The sequence below is a fragment of the Leptonychotes weddellii genome, chromosome 14 (genome assembly GCF_054177405.1).
Source record: "Leptonychotes weddellii isolate Sample4059 chromosome 14, ASM5417740v2, whole genome shotgun sequence".
Lineage (NCBI taxonomy): Eukaryota > Metazoa > Chordata > Mammalia > Carnivora > Phocidae > Leptonychotes > Leptonychotes weddellii.
The window spans coordinates 63,032,938-63,046,433 of NC_138382.1; the positions used below are offsets into that span (position 1 = coordinate 63,032,938).

A 13,496-nucleotide genomic window follows, 5' to 3' on the forward strand; every position below is an offset into this window, starting at 1 on the left:
TGGACCCTAACCTTGTTCAGGTTTCTTTATTGAAAAATTAAAGACATAAGCTCTGTATATAAATACACTGACATCACTCGTCCCCTGCAAGGCCTCTGGGTTAGGCTGGGCACGGGGTGGGAAGCTGGGGTCTTGGGGTCCCCAGGGGTGAGGAGAGGGAAATAAATAATAAATACTATGGGGGGATGAGGAGCCAGGAAGAATGGGGGTGTGAATGGGGGGGGTGCTTGATGCTTATTTGTGGCACTATAGGTCCTTCGAGATGCCCCCTGGGCTGGGGGCCGTGTCCACGAATTCTCGCGTGGCCTCACTCCACATAAAGGCTCAGACATCTGGAGGATGGGCCAGGTCCTAGCTGGCGGGGGAACGGGGACCAGTGCCCCTCCCCAACCCAGGGGAACAGGCCCTGGCAGGCCTCAGGTGGACTTTCTCTCCTTCCTGACACCCACTGCTTATACTGAGCGCCTACCGTGTACCCCACGCATGGCACCGGATCCCGACCTGACCTTCTGTTTGCCTCCCCCGGCTTTCTTCTCCTGGTTCCGGGCCAGTGGGCCGGGAAAGAGTGGGGGGACGTCTCCTTGCTCCCTGGCTATGCAGCTCGGGCCCTCAAGGAGCTTAACAGTGCCAGGAGGGAGGAGGGGCCGGGGCCGGGGACTGGGCAACAGTGGGAGGCCTCCGGGCCTCCGCCTCTAGAGCATCACATTGAACTCGGTGACCAGAAAGTCGACGTAGTCTCGCTCCTTGGTCTTGAAGGCCTCCGCGATGACGCGCGCCGCCTCCCGATGCTCCTTGCCCCGAAGTGTCCGCCCGTTCACTTCCAGGATCACGTGGCCCACCTTGAGCTGCCCACAGTTGTGGGCTGAACCACCTCGCTGCAGGGGCGAGACACAGGGCAGGGGCACTCGGGGCAGCTGAGGGCGAGGCTGGCCTGCCTTAAACACCCACCAGGTCAGGCCCAACACCGCCAAGCAGGCTACAATCTGGGTGTCCGCTGCCCTGACGAGGGAAACAGGCTCAGGGAGGGCAAAGGGCCTGGGTCTGCCTTTGGCGGCCGGGTCATCCCCGGGGGGGGGGGGTGGGCGTCTGTGGCAGAACCCTGGGATGCTGAGAGAGGGGCCCTCAGGGGTAGGGAGAGATGGCCGAGTGGGGCCCACGGAGGTACCTGAATCGTGACGATCCGAGGCAGGGGCTGGCGAGTGTTGGCACCACCCTCGATGGCAATGCCCAGGGTGGCCGCGCTTTTCTTCACGCGGACCAGGGTGGACGTGGGCTCCAGGAGTCCAGGCTGCGCGTGTGAGCAAGGAGACCAGTGCCTGAGGCCTTCTCAGTGGACAGGCCTGGCTGGGGGCGGGGGGAGGGGGCTGGGCTGGCCAGGACATGCCACTGGGTCAAAAGGGCTCAGACTCCAGCCCCGGGCTGGGAGCGCCAGAATGCGAGCACTGAGCTAAGAACTGGTGTTCCCAGCTCTCTGATTGCTACAATAACCCCCGAGGCTCGGGAGGTTAAGGGGAAGGCCCGAGGCTGCCTGGTGGTGGGACTAGGACTCGGACCCAGGCCTGACTGCCTTAGCCAGCACGCCAACTCAGACCCGAGCTGGAAGACCCTCAAGGCCAACTTTTAGTGCTTGGCTTGTCAATGTCAGTGGCCAAAGTGGGACCTAAACTGGGCCTCCAGACTCCTGATCCAGTGTGTGCTCTGGGGACCTACATCCTTCCGGTGATGGGGGCTCACTTCCTCCCCGTGGTGGTCACTTGTCAAGCTGAATCCTGCTCGGGGACCTGCTGTTCCCCACCTGGGGCTGCCCTCCCCTCAGTCCTCTGCATCCCCTCCTCCTCACTCACCGGTTTGGCAGCCCCCTCTGTGGTCCTCTCGTCCCGAGGTGGCTCCTTGCTACTCCTACTCTTGGTGGGTGCCGTCTGTCTGCCTCGGCCCGGGGCGCTGGCTTCTGCCTCACCGGCGTCCACACCGCTGTCCTCGCTCAGGGTCTGCCCGCTGTCCGAGAGCTGGGAGAGTGTGGAGCCTGCTGGGAGGGGGAACGGGAGGAGAGTGGCAGTTTATACCGCTGGGGTCAGGGAGGGTTTCCTGGAGGAGGTGATGGGGCTGCAGGCTGGAAGGCTGTGGGGATTCCCCAGGCATGGACTAGGGAGGAATGAAGGGATCACAGGGCCGGAGGGAGGCGAGACTCCCCACCACCTTTCCACCACTGAGATCTGCCCTTCCACTCGGGGCTGGTCCCGAGGCTGCCAAGACTTCTGCTCTGACCACCCAGTTCTCGGCCCACGGCATAATGATGAAAACAGAGGTCAGGAGGCAAACCCAGCCTACAGATGTGGGTTATTATTATTTTTTTTAACTTGCACAATGCTGTCAAATTTTCATGATGAACCAACACATTCAAATTAGGGTATTTCACAGAAAAAAAAAATTTCTAGCTTCTCAATAAAACAAGGGAAGGTTTGTCATGCCTGGTCTGTACCCTCCACAACCCCACTGGCCTGAGCTGAGTGGTGGGCACATACTCTCATTCACCAGTCAAACCCCAGCTGCTTTGCTGTGTGTGTGACGGCTGGGCCCCTGAATCTGAGACAGTCTAGAGACCAGCAGGTCAGGTCTGAATCCTCTGTGCCCAGCTCGAGCAACGCCAGGTGAGTTACATAGCTTCTCTGAGCCTCCCTGGTTTTGTTCCAACACAGGAGCAATGATGCCCATCTAGAAGCATTATCATAAGGACTTAATTAGATACGATGTATAGAGTGAAGCCTGCAAGAGAACAGACTTGCGCTAGACTGCCCCACAGTTAACTTTCCGTGACTCAGCTTTTTCATCTGTAAAATGGGGACAACAGTACCAGCCTCACAGGGCTGCTGAGAGGGTTAGGCAAGTTGCTAACAGAGGCAGGGGCCCTAGAACCGTATCTGGTGCCCAGGAAACCCTGCACAACAGGCGGATTTTATTATCGTGTGTTGGGCTCAGGGCCAGGCGATACCTCCGGTTTGTCTCATCACATCCTGCCTGCTGTCCCCTCAGCTGCCTTCCCTCGCCGAGCTCCTGAGCCCAGGGACCCTGCACTCTGCATCCTAGTGTGCCCACTGTTTGGCATACAGCAGGCACTCAGTTCACAGCCCCTGGCCTGGCCTGCCACCTTCCCTGGCCACGGCTGGACCTATACATCCCATTAGCCACAAGATGGCAGCAGAATCCAGCAAAATGCACCCAACTTGCTAAGGGGAGGGAGGCGATCTAGAGCCAGATCTAGGGCCTGCCAAGGTTTCCGGCTTTCTGCGAGGGGAAAAACTGGCCTTATACTGCTGTCCACCTCCTCAGCTGGACACCCTCTGGAAACTCTGGGGCCGCAGCCTCGTCCCAGGTGTCTGCAAGGCCGAGCCTGCACTCTGACCCTGCAGCCCCCCGGATCTGGAGACTTCTGGGGGTCCAGGGACAGTGCTTTCCATACCTGCTTTTCTCCCAGCCCTCGCCTTATGCCAGGTCCTGGGAACAGAGATCACAGAGGCCACCCCTGTCCTCAAGGAGCCCAGTCTCACTGGGGAGATGGAGACTGCAGGGTGGCCAGGACTGGGGGCGCTGGAAGAGGAGCCCAACCCTCCCAGACACCCGGCGGGGCTGTCACCGAATCTCCATCCCATGGCTTGTCCGTGGTCACACAATTCTTAAGTGGCAGAGCTAGGGCTCACACCCACATCCACACGGGCCCAGGACCCTGTTCCCGGGGCACTCTGACCCTGCGCACACTTCCACTCTATGCGGATGGGCAGATCGGCCTGGAGCGGCCTGGATGGCCCCAGGACGGCTCAGGGGGCGCCCCGAGCCCAGCCCCCGCGGGGGCGGCCAGTACTCACTGCGCGCCTGGGGCAGCGCCCTCACTTCGTTCACGTCCGGCTCGCTGTCGGGCTGGTGCACCTCCACCATGACAAAGTGCTGGTTTGTGCCCGCCGCGTCGGGCTGGCCGGAGGGGGAGGGTGGCGGGAGGCAGCCACCCTCTGCAGGGGGGCTCTTCAGGTGCGGGGGCGACTGGACTCGCGGGAAGGGGCCGATGCGGTGCTGGCTGACCAGGGCCAGGTGGGCGTCCAGCGGTCTCTTGGAGCCGGGCTTGGCAGGGGGCACAGAGGCATAGATGGGGGAGAAGGGCGAGTCTTGTGCTGAGGCGGCCCCCGGGGCAGGCGCGGTGCCCGCCGGTGGGCTGCGGTTCCTGGGGGCCGAGAAGACGATGCCCGAGTGGGAAGACGCGGAGGACGGTGGCTGGAGGTCCTCTTTCCCCGGCTTCCTCGGCTGGGCGGGTGGCCCGTTGTGGCCTTGGGACAGAGGCGGTGGGGGAGGCGGCGGCTTGGAGCTCGGCAGCGCCTCGGAGGCTTTCACATCGTCCTGCCAAAAGACCCAACAGGAGTGGAAGGAGTCAGAGCCCATTGCAGCTGGTGGAGGGGAGCCCCGAGTGGCCCAGGCCGCGGCTGGAATGCTGTCCCGCTCTATCAGCTCTTGGCCACGCTACTCTGAATAATGCAACACCCCAATGGAAAACTGCTCCCCCCATCTCGGCAGCTGATAAGCGTCGGCATCTTGGCGTGCATCTCCCTGGATGGCAACGTTACCTGTGGGAACTGAAGCTCTTGGCATCAGCCAGGCCTTGTCACAGGGAACAAGACTTAATTAGAGGTAGATGCGGAGAATGGGAAAAAAAAACAAAACCAACAACAGAGAAAGCATTTCTTTGGCTTTTCTTTTGGGATGATTATCATGGCTCCTAGAGACAGGAGATGCGCGGGGCTGGAGGGAGAGAGAATGGACGGAAGGGGACAGTCACATGGGCTCGGGGGGCTGTGTGGCCCTGGGCAAGGCACAGAGCCTCTCGGAGCACCTCTCTGGGCAGTGGGGAACCTGCACCTGCGCAGCGGGAGTGTGGGGATGTGAGAAGCCCCGTGCGTCACGGGTTTGCAGGTGCCTGCCGTCCAGCAGGTGCACGGTGAGCAGCAGCGGCGGAGACGGGCATTGCCATTTTCCCTCTGCCTAGGCCAACATCCAGCACTTGAAAGCTCTGACATCAGAGCAGGCACTGTCCCAAATGCTTTACTTAAATGGACTCATTTACCCCTGGCCACAAACTGTGGGGCGGGTACACAATTATTATCCCCATGTTACAGGGGGGAAAACTAAGGCACCGAGAGGTTAAGAAACTTGCCCGAAGTCACACAGTCAGTGGCAGAGGTGGGATATGAACCCAGGCAGCTGGTTCCAGAGTCCAGGCCATTCAGAAGTTATTTGGGTCAGAATCAGAGTGATGCTGCCCAGACTGTGGATGTGCACACAGGGGTCCAAGGTCACATTTAACTTCCACTTCCGGTGTGGTGTGGTCACATGGCCTCTTCAGGGAGTTCACACACTCCGTGTGTCAGTTATGATAACATTCAGATAACACATCAAAAGTAACACCTACTTGGCAAACAAACAGCCTGACTCCCTGCCTGAAATCCCCAGAAAGGGATGAGAGTAGTCCGGGCTCCCACCGCTGGAGAGGGCTGAGCAACGCCCTTGTGCACAGGCCTGGGGCCGGGTCTGAGAGCCTCTGTCCCCTCCCCATGGCTCTCACTGAGGAGCCAGCTCCCCAGGGCCTCAGGCAGACCAGGGAGGGCAAAACTCAGGGAAAGAGCCAGAGAGGGCCTTACCAGGGAAACATCTGGGAGGGTGTTCATATTGCCCTGGACAACCTCACCAGTTTCCTCCAGGTCCAGAGTGTTCTAGAAACGAAGAAAGCAATCTGAGCAAATATAAACTGAGAGGGAGAAAGCAGTTTTGCCCTCCGAGATACCACAACCCATGATGGGCCCCGTGACACCTTCTTGTGGTTTCTGCTCGTCCTGCCATGCCCCGCTCTTGGGAAATTTACACATTAAAATTAATGTCAATTTTCCTGCTGGTCATTTTGAAATCAATTTTTCTTTGAGGCTTTCCAGGCCTCCCCTGAACTATCTGTGGGGTGGCTCTGGCCTGGGCTGGGAACTCCCGAAGCTGGGCCCCAGGTGCCACACTCCACACGCTCAGAGCCTTCCAAAATCCAAAGGTGCTCGCAGACAGAAGCCCAGGAAGGTGTGACAATGGCAGGATGCAAGTGAGAGGTAGAGTCTCTCTCTTTTTTAATTTTAATGGTTTTAATTGTGAGGCAGGTAGTTAAGGTCTAAACATACCTTATTTTGCAAAAATGCCCATTTCTTGCTTCCTTCTCTAACTCACCGGAAGAAGTCTCATGCTCCCTCAAGTGACACTGAGCTGCCGTTAGGTCATGTGCAGGCCGTCCCTGGGAGGCTGAGCAGCAACCCTCTCTAAAGTAGCTCTCTTGAGGGCTCAGGGGAGCCATTTCTCCACCCCACAGAGCCCAGGATGGCAACGAGCCTCCGCCACCAACACCTGGTTCACGTCTCAAGTGCAGCCATCAATGCTGGACTGATGAGGGCCTGGGGCCACAGAGGAGGGGAGAAACCACCCCTGCCTTCAGGAGCCTCGAGGAAGTGGGTTCAACACAAGCAAGCAAGGAGGAGACTGTGCACAGAGTGAGGAGTTACAGGCATATAAACAGCTGGGGAGGGGTTATCAAGGAAGGCTTCCTGGAGTAGGGAGCATGGCTTAAAGTTGATTCTTGTGGGTGAGTTGGGCAGAGGAGGGAATGATGATGTTTCAGAGGGTAGGGCATGCATAAAGCAGGAAGGAGGTATGAGAATCTTCGAGCTGTTCCACATGACTCAAGCATGGAGCTGCTGGGACTTGAGGCTGAGGGCAGTGGGTTGCCATGGCGACATGGTCAATTTGTCTTCTATGAAGATTCCCTTTACTCACTCCCTCTCCAGCCACACGGGAACAATGCAGGCACGTCAGGACCTTCACACTGCCTGTCCCCTCTGCCTGGAACATGCTCCCACTCAGCTATCCACAAGGCACACTCCGTTCTTACCTCCTTCAAGACCTTCCCCAAATATCTCCTCCTCTAAGAAGTCTACCCTGACGACCCCACCTAAAATCACAACCCCTACGCCCTGCCCTGGTTTATTTTTCTCCTTTACACGTCCTTCACCCAACAGCCAGGATGCAATCCTTGAAACATCAGTCAGATAATATCTCTCCCCAGCTCCTAACCCTCCAGGGTCTTTCCATTTTCCCTGGAGAAAATTCCAAAGTCTGCACTCATTGTGCCTCGTGACAGGGCCTTTTCTTGCTACTCCTCCAACAGGATGGGATGGTTCCTACCCCAGGGCCTTGGCACTCACTGCTCTCCCTGCCCCCACAGACTCATTCCCTCACTTCATTTAGCTCTGACCTCAGTGAGGCCTTCCTGGACCAGCCCTGTCTAAAACAGCACCCCTCCACACCCCCACACCCCCGTCTAACCCCTGACCCTGCTTCACTTCTCTGTATAAGATTTACCACCACCTGAGGTTATATTATTGATTTGCTTCTTGTTTGTCTCTCCTATTAGGATAAAAACTCCTCAAAGGCAGGACTTGTGACTACCTGGTCCCTACTCTATCCTCAGTGTTTAGGACTGTGGCTGCTTGATAAATATTTACTAAGTAAATGAATCGTGAATGAATTGACGGGTGAATGAATCCATCAATCACTCAGGCTGGCATGGAGGGGGCCCCAGCAGGCAGAGAATTAGGCAAGGCAGCTACTGCAGACCATCGTGGAGAGCAGTCACGGTGGCTCGGATTAGGGTGAAGGCAGTGGGTAGCGATGGAGGGGTCCCCTGATGCCACACTCCCTGGGACACAGGCTGCCAGGTCACTCCACACTGATCCCCATCTCGAATGATGCTCCTGGAGCCTTGAACATCCTGGGCAGGCAAAGGGCACGTAATCACGAAGACCAGTCATGGGAACCCTCCAACCCTCCCGGCTTAGAGCCTTTTGTACCCAGGCCTCTTCATCTGGTCCCGTGATGTCAGGCTGGGACACCTGCCTCATTTTACCAACAAAGCTGAGGCTTCCATGCAAACTTCAGCGTCCCGACTATCTCCAACCCTGTCCCCTGTACACTGGCTCACGGGAAGGTGCTGCCGGCAGCCGCAGGGATACAAAGACAGGAGGGGATCCTCGGGAGGGGGAGTGATAGGGCTGCCCTCCCATGCACTGAGTAAGCGGCACCACTCCTGGCTTCTCTGAGATCACCCCCAGCTCTGCCCCTCACAGCCAGGGGACGGACGGCAAATCCCTGGTCCGCTCCATGCTGGTTTCTCATCTGCAGAATGGGCTCACGGCAGTCCCTCTCGCGTGGGCCTGACGTATTAACACCTAAGGAGCGCTCAGGCAGGAGGGGCCTCTGCCACACTCAGATGCAGCCACTGCTGCCTGTCCCTGGGCTCAACCTGCAGGCACCCGGGGGGGGCTCAGGTGACAGTCCACGGTGGGCCCAAAGACACAGCATTCTGTCCTTTCTGGTACATTCAGAGCTTTGGGCACTTATTTAGTCAACAAGCATTTACCAGGCAGCCCTGGCTCACGGGGGTAAATGATGGGCAGGTCACTGCATCCCCAACAGCCTGCAGAGGGCCATGCACACAGCAGGTGCCCACACACTGTTGTTCAGCATCACTGATGTGGCCGACAGTGACAACTGGGCCCCTGGGAGAGAGAGAGGAAGGATCCAGAGCCCTGACAGCACAAGCATGTCTTTGCCACAGACCACAGAGCAGGTATGACTTTCGCTTAGAGGTACGGCAGAGAACTAACCACCGACTGGGGAGCACCAGGCCTCGGCCGGGTGTTTTACTTATATGATCTCATTTGATTCTCCTCGTGAGGCAGGCCCTGGCATCCTCCCTGGTTCACAGCTTTTACATTTAAGCTCAGAGAGGGAAGTGACCTGTCCAAGACCACACAGACGTTCTACAGTGGATCAGGTTTCTAACCCGGGTGGGGGTAGCCCCAAAGCCCGTGCAGCACTACCCTGACCCCAGAATGAGATAGGGCCCCGATATCGTAGGAACCAGAAGGCCCTGGGAGTCAGCTCCTTGCTGACCCGAAACAATATAGCCATCACTGGCCCCTGGCCTCAGCCTGTCCTTGCTATTAATAGCATCCTGGAGCCGACTCAGAAGGCAGGGATGGAAAGTCTGGAGGGTGAGGATGGAGGGGCGGGGAGGAGCGCGGAGAAATCTCCAGCCCTGGGAGGAAGGCCTGAAGTGGAGCAAATAGCAGACGGGTCAGAGCCAGGCCCTGCCAGACCCCATCTGCCAGATCCAGACGCTCAGGAGCCCCGAGTCCCCGAGCCATGTTCCTTGTGCATCTGAAATAGCTACAGACAGCAGGCTAAGAACCCTGGGGATGCGTCAGCAGAAACGCTCGAGGAACAGGCTTCGAGAGGAGGATCAAGGTCAGAGCTCACGCAGGAGCCAGCCTGTGCATCCTGGCCTCCTCATCGCGCCCCCCCACAAAAGCCAGCTGGTTGGGGCCCCCCTCTTCCTTCACCCACTGAGGCCAGAGACCGGCTGAGGGTTTAGACTCAGTGGCTCAATGAGTCCTGCTAGAGGGGGCCCTTCATCTGTTCTACAGCTGAGGTCACTGAGGCTCAGAGAGGGAAGGCCACCTGCCCAAGGTCACACAGCAAGGATGAGGCGGGAAGCAGAGCCATATTCAAGGTCTGCCTCTGCTATTCAGACTGCTTGCCGCAAGAGCCAGGACGCCCTCAGGACCAGCTGCTCCCTCCATCTCCTTCCTCCTCAAATCAGTGATGGTTCAGAAAATCCCTTCCTCTCAGAGAAAAAAACTTCTTTTTGTCTGAGCTGGCCCAGTCTGGGCCCGGATATCCCAGGAGTCTGGTCTGAGGGAACTATGGGGCCAAAATAAAATGAAATGATGGAGGGCAGCCACCCGTGCTGACCTCTGCCAGGGGGACTCGCGATTCTGGAAGCGGTGATGCTTCCAGGTGACTGCTGGCCCAGGTGTCACCTCAGCAAAACGAGGCCCTCCTCTTCCTTCTCCCCCTGCTCCAGCCCAGTTCCCTGGTATCTCCTCCTTCATCCCCTCATTACACAGGGAAGGCTCTTATATAAAGGTGCTATTTTCAGCTCTTTGTTCTTCTGGCTTCTTTACTCTGATGTCAGGACAACAGGCTCCCCGCCAACTCTGCTCCTAAATGCACCAGAGGCCTGAGGCTAATGGGCCTCCCCTCTCTGTAGATGGGAAATGGAGACGCTGTCATAGAAGTTCTTGGAAGGTCATCATGGGGTTGAGATTTCTGCCCGAGGCCAGGTGGATGGACAGAGGAGGGGAAAGCAGAGAGGGGTGTGGGAGTAAGAGAGAAGGAAGACAGGAGGGGGAGGTAGAGGGGGAGAAAGAGGAAAGAGCTAGAGCTGGGGGACAAGCCCATGGCCATCACCCCAGGAAGGTCTGGGTGGGGGAGGGGACCAGCTAGGTAGAGCCAGAGTCCTGGCATTCCTGGGGGGGGGCAGTGGGGCTGCCTGGAGTGAAGGGGACAGGACTGGGATCCAAAAGGATCATGGAGCCAGATCCTGGGCTGATGGCCATGCTGGTGAAGACTGGATGGTCTTGCTCCCGAGCTCCCCAAGCATGGGGTGGGGCCGGAAGTCTGGAAGCTCACAGGGAAGGGCAGAGGGGTGGACCGGGAGAGAGAGGGTCCCCAAACAGAGGGCTGAACCCACACCCACTCGCGTGGCCGAGACCATGGGAACTGCCCCGGCTCCTGGCTGGCTCTGGGCACTTTTACCAGCTGTCCACTCCTGCCATCATGTTTGCTCACCAAAGCACAGAAGTCCCCCGTAGGCCTGTGCGGCGCAGGCAGACCGTGCTACCTTCTGCCCCCATGCATCTCCCTCCCAATGGTCTCAGGAAACGGACTTCATTCAGTGGACAGAGCGCATGACCCAGAATCTCCAGGTCAGGGCTGGAAGGGCCCTCAGGACAGGTGCAGGAGAGCAGGGCTCCAGGAGGGGTGCGGTGACCCAAGAACCCAGCGGAGGGAAAACACTGCCTCTCTCTTTTCGTGAACCTCCAGCCCATACGTGACATTTCCTTCCTTATAAACGGAGGCGACGCCGCCCAGCAGAATCAGCAGCGCCGGAAACACTGTCGCCGGCAGAAGTCCTAGGTCTTTCCCATCACATCCCGGCTGCTGCAGATTCCACCAAACCCCACTTGGGCTCAGCCCGGCTTCACAGTAACAGGCTCGCTGACCCGGTCAGACCTTGCTACTGCGCGGGCTCATCAGGAAGCGCCCGGTTTCCAATCGGTTTGGTATTCCGAAAACGGCGTTCTGCTATATGATTTGGTTTTTTTTGGTAACCCTTATGTATTTTCTTTTAAACACTTAAGACTGTTCTTTTGAGAAGGGGTGCCAGGGCTTGCCAGCCTGCCAGAGGGGGTTCATGGCACAGGAAAGGTAAAGACCCCTGTCTTAGGTCAATGCCTGGTCTGACCCCTGTTTTATACCCCGGGGACTGCAGGCTCCGGAGGAGCAGGGCTGGCCTCTGTGGACTTGGTTCTGTTTGCTGGAAACAGCTTCCATCACTCCCCCAAGTCCCCACATGGGGAGGCAGATGCACCGCAAAGGGCTGGCAGCGAGGACTGTTGCTTATTTCAGACACCCTGAGGCTCACTGAAGCCTCTGAGGAATTTATGGTTCTGAGGATGCGGGGCGCTCGTGCTGAGGCCTCTTAGGGGGGAATGGGCTGTTCTACTCAAGCAGAAAAACGAACTCCACCCGTGCCGTGCCCCGATCTGGGCACCGAGCAGCTTCCTGGGACAGGGGCTGCAGGGCCAGTCTGCCCGACGACAGACCTGCATGCCCGGACCGCAGCAGTGGCCCCGCCGAGTCACCCCATCCACCCGCGCCCCTGAGCTCTCTCCACACACAGGGGAAGCATCTTAAAAGATGCAGACAAGATCATGTCACTTCCTGCCTGAAGACCCTCAGTGGCGTTCCACGGTTTCAGGATTAATGCCCGAGTCCCCGGCGCCTCCTGCTACTAATCCTGTACCCTCTCCCTTTCACCCCTGGCATTCTGGCCCTCCTGACCTCCCACAGTTCCTTCCAGGGTCCACAAACCTTGAGCTCAGGGCCTTTGCACATGCCGATCTGGCCCCCTCAGCTCCTTGCCTTGTGGATTGCCCGGTTGATGCCAATGACTTTAGATCTCAGCTCAAGCGTCTCCTCCCTGACGGCCTGCATTGGTCAGGGCCTGAGTCCTCGACCCACTTCTCAGGGCGTGAATTATGTAGGTGATTTGATCTGAGGCTGCCCTCCTGACAGGACTTGCTAAGCCTCCTGGCAGCAGGTGCGGTCATCTCAGAGCCCGGGATAGGGGGGTGGGGGTGTTTGGGGTGCTCAGTGAGTGCTTGTCACAGGACTGGCTGATGAATGAGCCAATAGTTGGGCTCCTTCCTGCTCCCCCACTGCGGGAGGGCTCGCCCAGCAGAGGACTCTCTAAACCCATCCAGTCACAACACGGGAGGTGGGAAAAGGTCCTCTGATCGTTTGCTCCCTGTTTCTGGGAAGAGCTACCTTCACTAGGGGTCCCTGCAGCCGGAAGGGCCTGACGCAGGCCTGAGCTTCTCCACCCTCCTTTCGCCCCAGATTTTTCCCTCCTCACATGAGGAGGAAAGCGTAGAGGCCACAGGAGAGCAAAGCGCTGACAGCCATGCTGGGCCAGCACCCACTTCTCACCTTACGGCCTGGGGACAGGGACGGTAAGGCTTTTAGAGGCAGGGCCCCGGGCCCAGCATCCTCTGGTGGGCCCAGGGTGCCCCTTTCCAGACACACGAGAGGCTTGGAGTGCAAACCTCTCTATTCCAGGTGGAAAGGGGCTGAGGTGAAGGTGGGGCCGTCCCAGCAGTCACCCCTGACCTCAACGACACCTGCTTCGTAGGTAGAAGGCTGGCCTTGGCCTCTACAACCCCCTTTCCCCCGCAATCCCCTGCAGTGCCCTATGCCAGCCTTTAGAGTGTCAGAAGAATAGGCTCCCAAGTACTCCACGCCTGCAAGTCCACTCCCGAGCTCACTGAATTTTCACGACAACCCACAGATGACTGGTCTTATTGGCTAGTGTACAGATGTGGAAACTGAGGCTCCAAAAGCTTCAGTCATCTGCCCAAGGTGACAGGGCTAGCACTTGGGGAGAGCCAGCCCCGGTCTGTGGGACTCCCCAGCCTGTGCACTCAAGCCCCTCTGCCCCCGGCTGGCTTGTACCACCTGAAGAACTCAAGAAATGGCAGGCAGGCCGTGCTTCTGCTAAGCTCTCCCAGCTGACATCCGTATGGGAAGGGAATGACATTGTTTGGAGGCAGGAAAAATTCCCAGGGCTGGCTCTCATTAGACAAATGGAAAAGAAACACAATTTGTCAATGGCGGAAGGCTGCATCTGATCTCCTCTGATCGATTCTGTCTGGTTTAAGGGAAAACGGCTGCAGAATGAGCCACATTTAACCTGTGATTGCTAACTGCACAGCGTGGCCCGCAGAATTTGGGCTAAATGGAAA

General features: G+C 58.0%; 1 protein-coding gene across 1 annotated transcript in view; it reads right to left on the reverse strand.

Annotated features, from left to right (window-relative positions):
- WHRN (whirlin) overlaps nt 1-13,496 on the reverse strand; it is an 88,382-nt gene continuing 74,886 nt past the window's right edge. The window contains exons 8-12 of the mRNA XM_081803455.1: nt 5,679-5,750; nt 3,861-4,383; nt 1,845-2,026; nt 1,166-1,288; nt 1-875 (exon numbers count right to left, since the gene is read on the reverse strand). Of these exons, the coding sequence (XP_081659581.1) occupies nt 693-875; nt 1,166-1,288; nt 1,845-2,026; nt 3,861-4,383; nt 5,679-5,750 (1,083 nt within the window). The 3' untranslated portion in view covers nt 1-692. The remainder of the gene's footprint in view (nt 876-1,165; nt 1,289-1,844; nt 2,027-3,860; nt 4,384-5,678; nt 5,751-13,496) is intronic.